The sequence below is a fragment of the Poecilia reticulata genome, linkage group LG3 (assembly GCF_000633615.1).
Source record: "Poecilia reticulata strain Guanapo linkage group LG3, Guppy_female_1.0+MT, whole genome shotgun sequence".
NCBI lineage: Eukaryota > Metazoa > Chordata > Actinopteri > Cyprinodontiformes > Poeciliidae > Poecilia > Poecilia reticulata.
In genome coordinates this window covers 22,909,376-22,928,193 of record NC_024333.1, presented here as the reverse complement: position 1 = coordinate 22,928,193, position 18,818 = coordinate 22,909,376, and the positions used below count along the sequence as shown (strand labels likewise).

General features: G+C 35.9%; 1 protein-coding gene across 1 annotated transcript in view; it reads left to right on the top strand.

Moving 5' to 3' along the window:
* The window catches only part of tspan4a (tetraspanin 4a), a 129,322-nt gene that overhangs the window by 66,277 nt on the left and 44,227 nt on the right, over positions 1-18,818 (top strand). Inside the window, exon 2 of the mRNA XM_008405717.2 lies at positions 4,577-4,768. Coding sequence (XP_008403939.1) covers positions 4,577-4,768 — 192 coding nt within the window. The remainder of the gene's footprint in view (positions 1-4,576; positions 4,769-18,818) is intronic.

Genomic DNA, 18,818 nt, shown 5'->3' with positions numbered 1-18,818 from the left:
ATATATGGAGCGCTTTCATTTAAACTGAAAGTCCCCCCTTTTGCTTTACCTCATACTTTTTCAAACACTAGGGAGGTGTTGTGTATGTATATAACTATATGCATATATGTATTAGTATGGTGTTGCCATAATCAGCACATATTTTTTTCATGCATGAGTAAAACGCAGACTTTGACCTGGATTATATCAACATATTTATGTTAACGGGCACACATGTTTTAGATGGAGCATTCCTAAGTTGGATGAGATCAAAGTGATGATATTCCTCATTGGTGAGTGGAGTCATTAAAACTTTCAGCTTGTATTATGCAGGAGGCAAGTTTAAATCAGTCTTTCTGTTTTTTATGTGTAAAGTTAGCCCACTCAATAGGAGTTGAAGAAAACTGCGTGTTTGCACACAGTCCTGGTCCTAATCAGTGGCTGGATTCAGACACTGCCGTGAACACAGTGACGTGCTGTGAGAGGGGGAGGCTGTGCAGTTGCCTCAATTCATTTAAGCTCTTTAAAACAGCGTGACAGCAAAACATTTAGGCATCTGTTCTTTTTTGTTGTTTTCTGCTCTGTCTTGTTTTATTGCAGATGAAAACTAATCAGTTTGAAATTATGTTGGTATATAAAAACACATACAGAAGTGTAAGAAAGAAAAGTTTTTCTGTTGTGCTGGTTTTTTTAATTAACTCTCATGAGTTTCTTGTCTTTTTTGTGTGTGGGTTTTTAATTACATTTTTTGCTGTTTCATACAAATTAGATTTGAACCAGTTGTAATATTTTTTTTTATGTTTTGCGATTCCTGTGATTCCTGTCAACTAAACTCAGCTCAGGCTAGATGTTGAGATCAGGTTCCATGCCAGTTTAAGGTGGTAGAACAAAAGCTTTGCTGTGCTGTTTTGTGTTTAATGATGTAGTGTGACCTTGAGTTCCTGGAAAGGTGCCTATAAATAAAATGTGTCATTATTATTATTTATTATCAATTTCTGGGGGTGTAATCTAGCTTTAAGGACATGGAATGTTACCTCACTGATGGGAAATGAGGCAGAGGTGCTGTGTGTCTGTACGATTAGATCTCTGAAACCCAGATGGGCTGCAATGGACGTGTGATGTGGTCATTTATTAAATTGAGTCGTGATTCATTCTTTAAAATATTGCTGTCTTTTTCAGTGTGTGGTTATGTTCTATTTGCCTGTCATGTCTGAAGTGAAACATACGCCTTAAATTTTCAACAGTTTTCTGATGAATTTGAATCTCGTTATTAAAGAATATATCTATGACGGTTAGCCTGAGAAATAATTTACCCCTTCTGTATTTTGTTGAATTACTGCTGCATAGCTGCTGTTGAGTCTGCCTTTCTGCAATATATTGTTCATTCATTTGAAAATGTTATGTAATAATTGTTTTTTTTTAATGTTCAGCTCTTTCAGTTTAGATAAATATTTTAGTCATAGTTGAGTATTAATTTCCATTGGTGTGCTTTGTTAACTATTGAGTTTTCCTTAAAATGTTCATCGCCTACTTAATTGGTTCCCATTCTTTGCAGTTTTTAGGGCTGCTAATCTTTATCAGATAACACACATGATCATCATCATTAACATTGCCTGTGGTTCCCATCAGAGTATTGACTGTTAACAATCTCTGTCCAAGAATCTTCCTCCTGAAATGCTTTAAGGCGACTCAAAGGCCCTTCACTTGCATGCCTCCAAAATCTCTGTGGGGGTATAAAAGAGAAGAAAAGCTCAGTATGAACATTTTTATGGTTAATTTTTCTCTTTTCCTATTTCCTCAAGAGCTCATTAGGTAGGATATCATGCTACAGCTGAAAATGGAAAGCAAACAGAGTGTGGGGAAACAATACACATGTATTTATCTGCATAAATCTTACTGCCTTTGGCTGCTCCAGCACACAGCTGTACATTTATTGTGGAAATGATGGATGTTTCCAATAGACATGCTGTATCTGAGATCTTTGCGCCTGGCATTTTGCAGTCAAACATGTTCTGAATGTGAACTATAAGACTGGAAAGAACTAAAATGAAGTAAAGCAAATAATTCTTGTTGACTTTTGACTCCAAATAGAGCAGATTGCTTGTTTTAACACAAACAAATCTTTCATAACTGATTCAAAATAAATGTTATATTTGAATAAAATGAATCTAATAATGCGGTTAAGCCTGTTTAATGAGGAATGAATTAATATTTTCCTTGAAAGATGTTAAATTTCAGTTCTTTCAGATTGAAATTTAGCCTGAGTACTGCACAGAAAGCTAAATGTTTTTTTCTATTATGAAGATGGTTGTTTATGCCTCATCTTGTTCCTTACTCACAAAGAAGTTGGACATTAAAAATGCATGGTACATACGCTTAAATGTTATCTATTTGTTAATGATACTACAGAAAAACCAGACTGTATTGCAACAGACGGACTAACCTCAATGTTGAGGTGGTTATGTTTCCCATCTTCTTTGTAGTGTAATAATGTTTCAAATAAACGGATAATCCAGAAAGAAGATGGATAATATTTTTGGCTCAGTTACACAAGAGATAGATGAGCTCTTGGCGAGTCTTGTTATTATGTTGAAAATATGTTCCTCAAAAGTATAAAATATACATCAGTGTTAACAGCTGATCAGCTGATAAATGTGACTCACACACGTTTATTAAAATCCTTTAATATCACAAAAATATCACATCTTCTGATTCTAATATATTGCTTTTATTGTTGGTATGAATTTACACAGATTGCATCAAACACAACATTCACCTGAATAAGGTTTTAAAAAATGTTTAAAAAATATTTAAAATATACGAAATGGCCTGACTCTCCTTTGTTTATTTTGGTAAAGTGCAAACCTGAACACGAAACCCTGCAGACTACAGAGTTCAGCACACATTGGCTCATTTTCCTCAAAAATCATATCCATACTTCCAAATTATGTATTCAGGAGCACGGTTTACAATCAATAGTATAGATTTACCCATGGGGGTTTGTTGTTCCTTGCAGGCTTTCGGTGAACTTTGTTAACTCAGACTATAGCTCACTCTGGGAATGTGTTATGTTCATCAAACTGTGCATTCATTCACAAGTATCGTTCGTGGCAAACAACAAATATCTGTATCTCCTGTCCTTTTTTGTACTTTTACATAGGACATGATGAAAGTATGATGATCTTACCATAAATGGTGAAACTATGAATTTCTGCTTGTGAGAACATCTTGAAGGAGAATCTTGAAGGTCAAGAGTTTCTTATGGTTGGGCGCACTCAAGCTTTGGACACCAGCAACTCCTCCTCTGAATGGCGAAAAGGAAATAAAAGGTTTCCAGTGACCTGAGCCTAAACCGAGATGCTGTATCATGACCCTAAATAGTTTAAGTTTAAAAACGTGACTTGATTGAAACAATTTATTAAAACAGGTCTGCAAAGGAGAGTGGGCCAAATTCCTCCACTGTGATGTTAAAAAATAGGAATTTGCAAATGGTTGCTAGCTTGATAGTTACCAAATCAAATAATTATTTGAAAGATTGTCTGATGCTAAAATATTTTTAATGATCTAAAACATTTAGACGTGAGAAAGAAACAAAAGTAGAGCTTTTCTCACCAATAAAGTTAATATTACAATTTTGAAGAGTATAAAAACTGATCCACCTTAGCAGTCAGACAACATTCATTGTTTCTAATTTTGTCAGATAGTCTTCAGAATTAAGTTTTGAAGAAAGAAGCAGCGCACTGAGGTTAATCAAAATTACTCATCTTAGTGTTTAAAACAAAGGAAATTATAAAGGTTAACGAACTTTTATAAAAAAACTAACTCAAAAATACCCTGGCTTTCTTTACCTATAACAGAGTAAAATGGAAGGAAAAGAAAGCAGGCATCTAGTTGTGAAATACTTGTCCCCTAGATGCACATCGTTAAAGCTCACAAATGTATTTATTGCTCTTTTTATGAGAATTTTATTAGCCACCTTTTCTTAGAGAGAGTTTATGTCGAAATGTTCTGCTTGGTTGTATTTGACCTCTTTAAGTTGAGTATGAAACCTTTCAATCCCGTAGTGTTGTGAACTGAACAGTAACACTGCGTTTTTCCCCCTGACTCCTCACAGTGTGTCACGCTGTCCATGCAGAAGTGAGATGTTGCAGAAATTCAAAAGCTTATTCAGAAGCATAATGTGTTAATTATGAAGAAAACAAGGTATTCTATGTGATACATGAGTTTTTAAAAGACTCAGTTCTCATGTGCTCATTGTCAGTCATTGGTGAACAGGCTATTAGTGACTCCATAAGAGGTACTTAGAAGGAGCAAACCATGTATGATGCATTAATTTGTGGCTTTCTGGCAAACCTTTTACCGTTTCTCTTGCAGCAAAGAAAGCTGCCTCTTTGCTTCTGTCTAAACTCTTTAATTAACTGGACAGGTGCAAAATAGTTAATTAGGTCTTATGCTACATTTTACAAGAAAACAATTACTACTTTTTTTTATTTTTTATTTTCCTAGACACCTCACAATAACACCATATAACTGCTTTGTTTGCCGTCTTTAACCGGACTTATTAACAGCGATTTGTTTCTTTGGGTTTCATCTGCAGTTGGGAGGATGTGGCATCCTGGGGGTCGGAATCTGGCTCTCAGTGACCCAGGGAAACTTTGCCACGCTGTCATCATCCCTTCCCTCTCTGTCGGCAGCCAATCTGCTCATCGCAGTGGGGACAATCATCATGGTGATCGGATGTCTGGGCTGCGTGGGAGCTGTCAAAGAAAGCCGCCCTCTGCTGCTGGCGGTGAGTTATTTCCTTTAAATGGCTGCTGGCTTTACACTTTAGGTTGCATTGAGGTCATGATGACATTTTCAATTTGTGTTTTGTTGTTAGTGGTGTGACAAACACTGTCACTAACTTTTCATGAAGCAGCGAGCACCGACACTTCTCATCTGGCATGATTGTATGTTTTTAGTCGATTCTGACTCACTGGTGACTCCACAAGTATCAATTTAAGAAAACCTTTTTATTTAGTGCTTTGATCAGCTACAATGAAAGCTATATTGGAAACATTCAATCCTACAATGACAGTTCTATAAAGCAGAATTGGATGTTTATGATTTCCTCTGGTTGCCATTGCAGTGAAATAAAAGAAGGGAAAAACAGTGATTGCAGAAACATAAATTATATCACAAATCTCGAAGGGGAAAACTCTGAGTAATTTGGTTTTAGTTTTTAGTGTATTTCGGGTAAATAAAATTACTTGATTGCCTTTTATAACAGTAGTAAAAAAAGATAGTGTGGTATTATAACCACATAATACTCAAAACTGAAAAAAGGTAATGTCTGCTTTAAGTCTCCTGAAATCCCTTAATTTTCTGTTAGTTTTCAAACTATTGTCCCTGTCGAGGAACCTGTAGCAGAACCTTTAATTTCATTTGAAAATCTGATTATATTTAACTCATGAAGCTACCAAAATGTGTTTTCATTTCTTACCAAAGAGCTAGTAATTTGCAGGTCAAATATCAAACAAAATCAGAAACTGATACAGACTAGAAAAAGCCTAATTAGAGCATTTCCAGCAATATTCTGTCAGATGACAACAGTTTTATTCGAGTATTGTAGACCTATTACTGCATTTACCAAAAGAAAAGAAAAAAAAAAAAACAAGGAACTATTCTTTGTACATTCTTAATATTATAAACAACATGTGTGCGCACTTGTTACAACAGTGCGGCTTTGGACAACACCAGAGTTCCCTTTGGGTCATTAATCGCAAATTATGGTTTTGTCCTTCACTTTTTGCTACAGGGAAGCTTTACAGAAGAGATTTTCTCAGGAAATCCTTCAGCTTCATCATTAGCAATAAGCACACACTAAATCAAACCAAGCTCTCCCTGGCTTTGTTTTATTTTAATAGGTTTGCTACAAGATGAATATCACATTAGTGGAAATATTGTTTCAAATATATATTGTGCATAAGAAAAGAGCAAAAGTTGTATCTACTATTCAGATACATGCTGTTTTAGTTCCTTAGCTTCAGGGTGTGTAACTAAGAATTGAAGAACTTCCCTCTAAAGAACGTTTGTTTGACAAGAAATTTCTGTTTTCTTAGTCCTCCGGGTGAAAACTTTGCAACGTATGAGCCATATGGGGTGGTGGACTTGTTCTCACCTCTGAAACCCGTCTGACATGGTGGCTCTTTTTTTGGAAATATTTTCCCAGTTGTGTCTTTTTGTTTGTGTGTGCCAGGTGTTAAGAATTATGTGGAAAGTGAAGCACAGCAAAAAATAAACTAAAAAACAACCATGCAACATAAACTGTTCTCAAAAGTAATTTCAAAAGACTTTGCACCAGCTGTGCTGGATGCTTTAGTCACCTGATTTCAAGAGCAAAATGTGGATGCAAACCAACTTTCAGATTACGGACGTGATGATTTAGTTGAAAAATGTTGGCAGAAAATAAGTCCAACATTGTGCAGCTGTTATAGAAAATACCTTTCAATTGTGCAGGGAAATTAAATATGAGGTTTTTGAGACTGAGTATCTGCATCATCTGCTTTCACAATCCATTTACGTACTTTCTGTGGTGACCAGACAAATTTACTGTGCTGTGTCTAAATGAAAGGAACATCCTCTCAATGAATGAGTGACAGATCTGTTTGTTCTAAATGCAAATTGAAAAGAGGTTCTTACTTCAAATACCAACGTTAATTTACATTTTGGTCATTGATGAGGGATTGTCAGGTTTGCAGCAGATACAACGCAAGAGGAATTATTGTTTTACTCTTTGTTGGAAAATGTATAATTAACTTTTGAAAGTCTTTTAATTTATATTATCAGACATTAGTTTCTCATTTACAGTGAACAAAATGGCATGGCAGTTCTGTGATCCAGACAAGTTTAAACACATTTTTAGCAACAAAATCAATTGAAAACACAGCACTAATATTTTTAGCACATATTCAATCACTTCCTTATGTAACCTCATTATTAATGTTCAGCATTAATACAGCAGAAGCCTTTGATTAAGTTTTCTGTGATGAAGCTAGAGTTACAGTTTCAGTTGGGAAAATCTCTCTCCCCCAAAAAGAGCTTTAATGTGTGTAAAATGGCTCATGATCTAGTTAATTTGCTTCAAACTAGAAAAGGAATGTTTAAATTTGATGTCTCATGAATATTTTTACCCGTTTAATCAGTTTCAAGTACAGTTTGCCAATATTTTTGCAGTAGCGGATCTAACATGAAAACTTCTCACAGATTCAACACAGTACAAGGTACAAAACCTGCAAATTTCAGTTTGCTTGTAGAATATCAAAGATATTTTTTAGCAGCAGCTATGTCCTGTTTTAAGTACAGGAACTAGGCAATCCAACTTTAGAATATCCATGCATCCTTCAAAAATAAATCTGATACTCAAATAAAGAAAGAAGATACTACAGATTAAAAATGACATTCATGATGAAAAAAGAAATTACAGCTGCATAAATGTATAAACTCATTGACAAAAACATTAATATAACCTTTGATTTGGTTTCAGCATTCAGTCTTCTAAAGTTCACMCCTTTAATCAATTATAGAAACACTGATGAGCCTGAAATGAAATTCAGTTGCCGTAGCATTTTTSTGATGTTTGCTATTTTCCATCCTCGCTAAAACCATAGTTGGCAGGTTGCAAAAGGATCAAATGATTCTTGTTTTCAAGATAAGAGTACAAAAGGCAGAAAGTCAACAATGCCATTACAAAATCTGGACAATTCTCTGAAACTGGTCTCAGGTGCTACCAAGAAGCCCACAGCAACACTGAAGGAACTACAGGAAACAGCAATAACCCCTGCAAAATAGCAATAAAGACACACAACAAGTTTGACCCCTTCATCTCTATTGGTGTACTTTGATCAGGCTTCATGTAAAAAGACAGAATAATGTAACAACTTTTGGCAAATAAAACTGTAAAAAAGTAGACGTGCAATGCTTTGATTGCAATTAGCAAGCATTCYGAATCCAAAATTTCCTTTAAGTCCAAAGGTCTTTTAAAGTTTTGACCACTTTAACAAACACAAACACACATACACACAATTTAATTATAGTACTTTAATTGGTWACATCTGCKTTCTCTATATTTCCAGCCAAAGGATAATTGCCACTCTCTGCAGCAATGTGTGAATGCACTAGCAGTTTGCTAAAAAAAATATAAAATGTTATTATATACAAACCTGATTCAGGCCATTACACAGAACATATGATTCTGTTTGGCTTTTAGTCCTGCTGAACTTTGTAAGCTAAGCCAGACTTTGAGTGAATTGAAATGATGAATCTTTAACTGGTGKTGTGGACTCAACTGAGCATCAACACCTTCACTATTTAGGATGCTGAGCTGCATCTACCAGCTCTMCATGTACAMATTAAATTATATATTGGATGATTTTGCTGTCAGGATCATTTATGACTTAAGCAAARCTGTATTTGTCAATTTTTTATGTTTTACTTGAATGTTTAAATCTGCCTAATATTTTTAACTGATCACCAGCAACTCCATCACATCTGGTAGAAAATTGTATGTTTATTCAAAAAAGCATWTTTTTTTACTCTTATTAGTATTCTTAAGTAACCTATACCTCATATGAATAAATTACACCAACTGCGTGGCAAATTAAAAACCCTGTACACTGTTAGGTGAATCATTGGGGGGCTCTAAACTTCTCTGGAAAACATCACAGTAAGTGGTGTAATGGGTAATTAAAGTCATGTTTTACTCCATTAAATTGAGACAGTCGATACTGGTGCAAGTCAAAGGGTACAAAGGTGCTGTGACAGGCTGGATTACCCAATCTGCCCATAAATTGGACATAAACATGAGATCACTGCGATGGAAGAGGAAGCAGACTGACCACACTAAGAAAAGGCTGGATGTGAAAACAGAAGATATGAAAAAGCACATTTTATCACTTCTTAGGTTTTCCACTACATAGACTAAAGGCAGAAAGAGCCAAAAAGATATTGAAGGTATTGATTTTTGAGGCGCTTCTCGACTACGTGCCCAACATGACTGGCTCACCCATCTTACTGATTTGTCAACACACACAAAGCCACTGTAGTTTTGAAACTGCGTGGAAATCACAGCACAGGACGAGCAAAAAGGAATCAATCGCTGCACCTGGACTTTGATTATCGCTCACCCTGAAGCTCTGCTGAAACATCAATCTCAGCTAAAGTGGGACATCAACACTGTTGGCCACACGGCTCATAAAATAAATACCTGGRGTGTATGCAAAGAGGCTTTGGGGGTTTAATATAAATTTTTATAATGTGTGCAATCTGTATTTTGTCTTTATGGGCCAATAAAACCAACTACTACCAAGATATAGAGCTTATTTAAATGTAAATATTAAAACACATAGTAAATATGTAGTCCCAAATGACTAATTGCAACATTGATTTTAGAGCAGTGAATTGCTGTTTGGCTATAAAACTCCTGGATATACTTCGCAAAAGAAGAAGAAGAAGAAAAAAATAGCAGTGTTCTGTTTCTCCAGAGTCGATGTCCTGCAGCTTTATGTTCCTCCCTGAAGGYGTCAGTTAGAAATAGACCAGCTGTGGCTCATTAACTCTCATCGAACAGAAAGTGTAATGGAACAAAAACCTGCAGGACACCAACTCACCACAACAAGAACCCTYGGCTTTGAAAAGCACCACTTTGAATCTCCTCTAATGCACTTGCATAATCACACACTTCATTACCAATGTCAGTATTATCTGTCTGGAATTCAAATGTCTTTGTTTGGGTTAAATTCTTGGTATTATGAAGCTATGAAAAAATGCCAGAGGTCTTGAGGTCAAAAAAGAACCATTTATGTTCTTTGCTTGCTCACAATCCCCCACACMGTCGGGTATCTTACAAAACTATTCATTTAGTCAAGGAGACACAAGGATGTTTTTGAGATCAAATGTTTCATCTTATTACATTTTCAGATCAAACTAGTACATGAACCAAAATGATTGAACTTTCACCATAAATAAGCCCCATCAGATTGCACTAATTAAATAAAGTCAGCAATTTATTTACATAGACTTACAGAAGTGCAAAATGTCCAGGATTGAAAAATAAAAAAAAACTACAAAAACCAAGGCAAACCAAGGTCAAAATTACTAAAGTAAACTATTCTCCTAGATATAGTGCTCTTCTACCCGTATGAATACATTGAAACACAAAGACGAGCATGAAAGCTAAATCTAAAAAAAGAAGAAAACTGCTCAAAAGAAAATGGTCCCTGCAGCCTTCAGTGTTTCTGCAGCTCCGGGCAAAAACTATAGAAACACTACTCAAAAGTGTTCAATTATTTTAACATAAAAAACTGATATGGCACACAATACTTTAATTGGAAAACTGAATTCTGGTAGCATAGGGTGTATCCCAAAAATATTAATTAAATTATATATATTTTTAAGTTGGGGGAAAAAAAAGACTTCTTGCACTTTGAATAAAAGAAACCTACATACATGTGCCTAGTTATGTAAATTACCCTGCAAGTCAAAGAATCTTTATAGAATTTGAAGCACAGTTGTATCAGGCTGAATGACAGAAAACGAGGCAAAACTATATGCATGTTAGTTAAAACAATGGAAAGGATTATAAAACTCCCTMAAGACGGTGAATCAATAGTGTGGTAAAAGATAATTCCTTGCAGGCTGTAGTTAAAGGAATATGTCCAGTTAAACCAACAAAGACATCAAAGTGTCAGGACAGCGATGCGCCTTGAAAACAGAAAATACACAACAAAAGAAGTGGAAGACAAATAAGCAGACACATGAGTCAACTTGTGACCAAGTTGTAAAAAATCTGCAGGGACATGGGATTTAAGTGGATAAGAAACAATTGCAAAGTGTTACTGGTGCCTAAACAGAAGAAAACAAGGAACCAGGGGGCTGCGGAGAAGTATTCATGGACTGTGGCTGATAAGATTAAAGTGGGATTCAGTGACGAATTTCAAATCCTCCTTGGTAAAGGACATGATGCTGAAACGTGTGTTTGTTGCCATCCCAATTAATCAAACCCACTTCCACAGCCACTGATGATCTGGGGCTACATGTGTGATAAAGAAGCAGAGCAGACGGTTGTCGTTACCTCTGCAGGAAAAGCACGGCTGCACACTGAAATTTTAAGAACTTCTTATTGTGTCCATTGTTGTCCACTTGTTTGAGATCAGGTTGAGTGATTGATCCCACATCTCCATATGAAAGTACAAAATAATACTTAATACTGATACTGCATGTTATTGAGAAAAGATTGGCAACGTTTTCCTTCAAGAAAGGCAAATTAATGCGACTTCATGGCCATCAACCAGTCCAAATTATAATTCAATTAAAAATTCATTGTGGAAAGTAAAAATAGATACACATTTTTTAATTACTGTTGCAGAATGGGGCCTGACCTGCCTGAATTACAAAGAATGTTGTTTCATTACCAAAGTTCATGTCTCATGACAAGAAAGTTATTTTGATCATTTTTTTTCTTTTGCTTGATCCGAAATAAAAATCTGCACCATTAAATTTAATATAATATTTTTTTMTTTTCTTGATGTTCTACAAAGCCAGAAAATCCTCAGAGTAGTGAAACCTTATGTTATGACAGGAGTTATATTCAAAAACACATGCACACACATGTGCTTAGACAGCATACGAATTACAAATATTCACAAGCTGATTCACAGAGAGAGCACATGCTGCTTTGAATATAAATGTTTAGGTAGCCAGAGAAAAACAAAAGTGCTGCCGGCGTTGGAAAAACAGGTCTGTAAAACTGCCAGATGGGATCCGGGATCCAGCGCTTCTCATTTCAGACCCTCGGAGGCAGCGAATCTTGGAGGAACCTGCAGAGAGCACACTCAAAGGTCTTCTCTAAAGAAAACATCACATTCTAACACAGAACAGCATCACAAATCAGGAAAAAAGATCAGCACCTAAAACTGGCCCATTTCAGAATCTTTTTATTAGATTTTTTTTTTTATATACGTGTAGAGAATTATTAAAAATTATAGTCCCAGTTGTTTTATTTTTGAGAATACATTATGGGCTGTTGCACCTTTTTTAAATGTGGGTAGTCATTAAACGTATCATTGTTGGCTCCAGATAAATTGCTGAATATTTGCTAATCTACATCATCAGTTCCTCTGAAGAAGAGAGCGATATTTTTGAAGTTTTTACATCCTTTGAGATCTTTCTGAAAGTTTTAAGAACCCACAACAAGCCAATAAAGTTGAGCAATAAGCCACATCCTTTGGAGCGAATGTGAATTCCCACTTCTGTCCTCATCAACTTTTAGTAGGGCACTGCTGAGAGCATCTTGACAAGTGGCTTCACATCCTGCAGCAACTGCAAGGAGACTGTCTGACGATGTAGTGAGAATGGCTGGGAAAGTCTTTAGGAGCTCATTCCCCTCCTTAGAGACCGTTTTCAAGGACAAATGACAGAAGAAAGTTCTCTGCAATCTGTCCAGTGTATACTTTAAGTAAGTCATTGGCAACACTTTATTACAGAAGCCCTTGGTTTCCCTTTAATTTTAAATAATTCTCAACTCTTTGGAACATTCAGAGATTATGATTGTGTCATTGTGATTTATTTTAGGGTGGCATTCAGGGGCCCCTATAATGGAAAAATATTAATTCTTCAGATTAATTTGCAAAAGATATGAGTCTTTATGAACATTAGTGTGATATAATATCGCATTAATCTCGTTACAGTCTAATGCCATTTCCTTGCTTCATTACAATTCCCGAAAAAACAAATTCCTTTGACACAAACTGCAAGTTGAAAGTTTTGCAAAAATAAAACTTATGGTAATATATTTAATCTTTTTGTATGTCTGGCACACAAAGAATTTCCTCAGGAAAGTCTTATTAGGGAACAGCTTAATAATTAATTCTTCAAAAAATATATTTTCACCCTCTGGGTGGGAAATTACAAAATTACATTAATTAGAAACAAACTGTTCAGTCGTGCTGCTCTTGATTTAATTGTTATATTGTGATTGCTTTTATTATTGCCATCCGTACGCCTGTGTCTCACAAAGGGATTTTTTTAATCATTTACAGTCAGTTCATGCAGCCTCTTTGATAATAAAAAGCCATTCAATGCAGCAGCTTGAAATTCCTTAAGCTGATTTGATAGCTTTCCTGTAGAATATTATAAAACCTGAATGTCATCCATGGCTCTATTGTCTCAAACCCAGAGGAGTTAAATTCCCTATAAAGAGCAAAATAATGGGAAATATTCAGCGCACCACAGGGGTTGAAACTGTTTGTTTTCCAAGTGGTAGTGAGTATCAGTTCTCATACTTACAATGTCTCTTTACTCTGGGGTTTAATTAATTACCCTCGGTTTTAAACTCTGGAACAAGCTGGAAATAAACTGCAAACAATTTACAACTAGTCCAACTTTCTTTTATTCCCTGTTTGGTAAAAAATATGGAACTGTCTCAAACTCACAGCTTGAAGATCCAGCAGAGCTTTATTACTAGGATTTGTTGCCCTCTGAGTTTGAAAATGTGCATACATTTCAATTTATAAACTTAAATTAAAATGGAGTAATGTCCACCACTAGCAGTTAATAAGCGAAGTAATTATAAATGTGCTGTCTTCAACCTATTTAATTAAAAGTGAGAAAGTTAGCAGTTAGCATGCTTAGGGAGATCAATATTTAGCAACATATGAGSCAGATGTTTCATTTAGGGGTTATTTAAGAACCTGAGCCAAAAGGAGAGTGAGTTCTTGTGATCGAGATCCAAGCTAATTAAAAAAAACTAATGGTGTGGCCCTGAAATGAATCGTCGATTTTTGTTCATTAGTGACCACACAGCTTTGCTAAAAGATACATTGGTGCCCAAATTTTCTAACAAAGAAGTACATTATTGTGAAGTGTAATAAAAAAAGATACATGGCTGTCATTTATTTCAAAAATAATAATCTAAAATAATAATCTAAAAAGAGTGGCAGGCATCTGCATGCAGCCCCATCTGCTTTGATTCTCCCACAAAAAAAATCAAGAGTGACTGCCTTCAAAAGTCCATTCATTAGTTAAGTAGAGTTGTCAGTGGTTTGTCTGCTGTAACAGAAAATTTGTGGAGATTTTTAACTGAATTTGGTTATAAAACAGTTTTCCAAGATGGGATATGTTCTGTCATCTGTACATAGATAAATGATGGCAAAACTTTATATTAACAGGCTGGGRAAGAATTTATTTTAATTGTATTTATTGATTGGGTGATATTATGTTATTAATTAGGTAACCAGATTATTAATGGTAGAAGGAAAAGGCTGCAGATCTACAATTTAGCCTTAAAAAAGTTATGTTTGCATGTTGGTATGAGACAAATTTATGGGATAAACCAACTGTGAAAAATTGTGCACTGTTCAGATGAGACCAACCTGAACTTTTTGTCCCAGATGCACGAGGTGGAAAACTAACTTTGCACATCAAGTGCATGTCAGTTTTTAGATATGTAGGATTTGTAGAGACATASCCTAAAAGACTTGGAGCCAAAGGTGTTTTATCGATTCAGGATGACTGAATTAATGACCGACTCTTCAAATGCTTATTCTTTCTAGAAATAATTTTCTTTCTACTTCACAATTTAGCCCTTTTTGTTTGGGTCTATTTGCAGAAAATCTAGTTACAAAACAATTTGACATTTACATAAATTTGATCCTAATACATTTAGTCACATGTCGGTTTATAACCTTCARTTATTGACAGGACAAACATCATGCCTGCTGCTCCTGTGGCAACTCCTGTTGTCAGTTTATTTTTGASTTTTTCTTATTTTAGCAGCATGCAAGAAAAYGGCAGAATCCAAAGGGAAGCTTCTGATGCCTACGGCCAACACAAGCCGCATGTTATTTTTTTGACCTTCACACAATAGGATCACAAAAAGGGAAAATGTCATGTATCAGACATGACTTTTCCACTGGGTTCTTTCCGTGTCTGGACTACAAATGTCAGTTATCTCCAGACAGGTAAAACCGTTAAGAATTTTTATTCAATACTGACATTGCATGGCCTGTAATTCAGCTTTTAAAACCACWTTAGAGCATATGTCTATAGTTTAATTGAAACACCTGAACATTTCATCCACAGACAGTAAAGCCTGAGATGATATTAGAATATCTTTTCAAATGTTTTTTTTCTTTTTTTCTTTTAAGAGCATCTGAAAAGAWCACGGGTGAGTCAAACACAGCGTGGGTTTTACGCTGCCATTGTCTTGTTACCTAGTTGTTCTCTTGCCTTGCAGCGTTGTCACTGAGGCTTTCATCCTTTCCACATGAGGTGATTCATTCATGCAGGGGCAGCCAAAAAGACCTTGGGGGCCTTTGACAGCCCTGCTCCATGCCAGTCCTGTGAAGTAGCAACAGTCAAATCCACTGTCAAGGAAAAGCCTGGAATACACAAAGGACACAATGACATGATACCCTTGAAAAATGAAAAAAAAAAAAAAAACACATCTTAAACTGAAATCCACTTGACCCTCTTATGATCTCCTGCTTCTTTGTCTCACTGTTACAACTGTAATATCATTTAACTTAAGCACCAATTAATTTTTTTTCTAACAGCTTTATTTGCTAAATAAAGTCTGCAGCTACCCTGTTGTTGTAATTYTGGCTATTCAGTTCAGTCAGGACAAAAGGAAAGTAATAGTCCACAATAGGTGGGCAAAAATAATGATTTATTGTTTACCAGCAACAAAAAGCAAGGGTTGACAAAACCACATGCAGGTTGCCTATAAGCTACCTTCAGTTATAGATTTCTCGAACAGACTAGCAAGTGATTAACTGACTCTGTATCATTTGTCACCTTGTTAGTCAGTCAATGCCATGTGTGGTTTACACACTGTTTCAAACAGCTCCTGATGGAGTGAATCCTGCCTAGAGACATGGAGTGCAGAGTATCTGAAGGTGCTTCCAGTGGGAGCAACTCAATGAACCAGTGTCAATAAATCTATAACAAAATAACATAAATATTTATCTAACAATAATGCTTCGCRAAGGAAGCATTTGTAATAAGAAAGTGAAAACAACAACCAAGTTTGAACAAGGCCTCCAAAATCGCAGGAATTCAAAAAGAGCTGAACAAAATGTTCCAAACATAAACAACACATACATACTTATTTACATTAGAACTATCATTTAATTACATTATTTTTAGAGCTAACAACAGCCTCTGGGTTCCGCTTGGGTTCTTGTTGTATTTAAATTATTTGAAATGTTAAGCATTTGAGATTTAGTCTTTTGAGACTCACTGTGGTAGAACAAAGTTGTTTAAACAGACGTTACACTAAAAAAGCTTTATGAGTATTGATAAATAAATACGCTCAGCATTAGCTGAAACAAACTGCTTTAGTCATAGCACAAATRTGACCATGTMCACTGTGAATTTGAATAGCTAGAGATCTGCTACAGATACTACTTTYATGTCTTTTTTATGGTCTTTAAATGTGTCAGATGAACAAATGGACTTCRCATAAACTTTTAGAATACAGCTTGAGAAAATGGTTTGTCCTTACAAACTGGGCTGAATTATTAATAAGCACTGGGTCTGATTTTCTCTTTCAACCAACAAATGGTGCTGTATGATAATGTAAATGAATCACACATAAGCTACTTTTTCTAKTAGTAAAAAAAATGCAATATAAACGCTTTAATAACTTGAAACTAGTTGAGATGTCATTAAACTGTGTTTTACTTAGGATCTGTTAAAGTTAATTGCTGCTTGACTTAATGTTTGAGACTTGTTTGTKTATTCATGTTCAGTTTCTTTGTGGCGTAGTTTTTAGTTGTCCTCAACTTCCCTGATCTTGTTACTGCTGCCAAGTCATCACCCACCAATATATAATCTCCTCAGCTGGCTCTGTTCTTTGTCAGATTCTTACTGTTCCCTTCGTGTTTTCTCACCCTATTCAGTTTCCTTTTTGTCTCATTTTGAATGGTTGCCTTGGCAGAATTTTTGGCTTGATTATTTTTTTTTCTTCCTTTTTGAAATAAAGACCTCTACCATTGAGCTCTTTGTTGTATTCTGCATCAGGTCCAGTTTTGCTCAYATACAGCCTCTACAGTGTAATATTGTTTCTTGATTTTATTCCTGCAATCATTAAAAACTCTACATTTTGACCTGAACTTCAGAGTATATTTTGCACACTCATCAATTCTCAAATCATACAGATGGACTGTGTGTAGGCCACACACTGAACAAACTCTATCCAAAATGTGTGTTACTGTCACACAACTTTTTGAAAAAGACAGGAAATGTTTATGTGTCATGTTATATTATTGAGCTCAGTTGTTGTAAGGATTATTGGGAGCATGAGARATGGATGTTTCAGGGTTCCAGCATTTTATGTTGATTAAAACACTGCACATGTTCTGCAAGATTGCTTTGTTTTATTTTTTCACCTTAATGCATTTCTTGTGAAACAAAATCTTTTTTAACTAAGTSGGACACTGTAACCATACATGCATCGTCGCCATCAATTTCAGTCTAACTGTGGGTAAGAAATTCGGATAAATGTTTTAATTTGCCTCCAAATGTGTAATTGTGTCRCAACCCAGTCACTGCTCATTTGTTTTCTTGCATCATCGCTAAATACAATGCCAGGTCAACTCTTGGACAGTGTCGGGGACCAAGCAGTACAGCATGGAGGACACTGGTGTTTAATYCAAAAAGTGGGTTTTTTATTTAACCCAAAAGTATGAAAAATATTTCACAAATCCAACACTTAAACAGGCATGCMAATAAAGGAAATGAAGCATGTGGTCCAGGCCTTTGAGGCTGTCAGCACCACTTCAGGAATCTCAGCCCTTAGAAACACATTTTACCAGCCAGGAGGGAGAAGTGAAAACACTCAGATAACTCAAAGAAAGATATTAATATAACATCATAGGGTGTGATGGAAAAATAAGCTAAGAAACGATGTATTGGAGAATGAGTGATGCAGTTAAAATACAAAGTAAACAAAAGTGAAACAAAGTTGTGGTGAGGTGCAGATCTTACCCTGTGTGGCTTCCCATCACAGACAGTATAAACATGTTTTGCTTTCTTTGGGTCTATCAACAACCAGTCTTTGGGCAATTCGGAGGAGTCTCTGCTAGATTTCTTATTCCATGGGGGGCACAGTGGATACCAATCTGCATGWGCTGAGSACCTGATCGTGGCACTGCATTAATTGTGTGGGGATAATGAATTGTTCATTACAGCAGATCTGCTAGATCCTTTTCTGTCCAGCTGGACYAACGAAGTGATGGGAATCACATTTCTGCCACATCAGATGAGCGCTACAATAAATTACTTGGAGTGCTGCCAGCCGTTGTGGGTGTGACAGTGTATCAGTCTGGTTAGCGTGGAAGATCCTGCTTCAGAGTTTCTCATAACCAAGACTTGACAATACATGCTGGTCACACATCATGTTTGAGGTGCCAATGCTGCTAGCAGGGTAGTGACTGCATAATTATTTCTCTATAATTTATAAACGAGGATAGAAATTACTGAGAAAATCTCTGATGGCTTGGTTCAATATTGTGTAAACCAACCAGCAGGCTGGGCTCTTCGAGCTCMAAACTGATTCGTAGTTCTTTTTGTAGAGACTTTGGTAGTACTATCCTTATGCCGAGTTCATTTAGTGACCCCTTGGAAAGACTGTACTGTTGTCTCTGGAAATATTTCCCTCCTCTGTGCGCAGTGAGTCTTCTTGTATGTGTGAGAATCAGARCCGTGCTATAGCACAGGAGTTGATGGATGAGCTCGTAACTGTTTTAAACACTCAAATGAGCCTGCAGGAAGATGTATGACCCATCAAACAGCTGAACCTC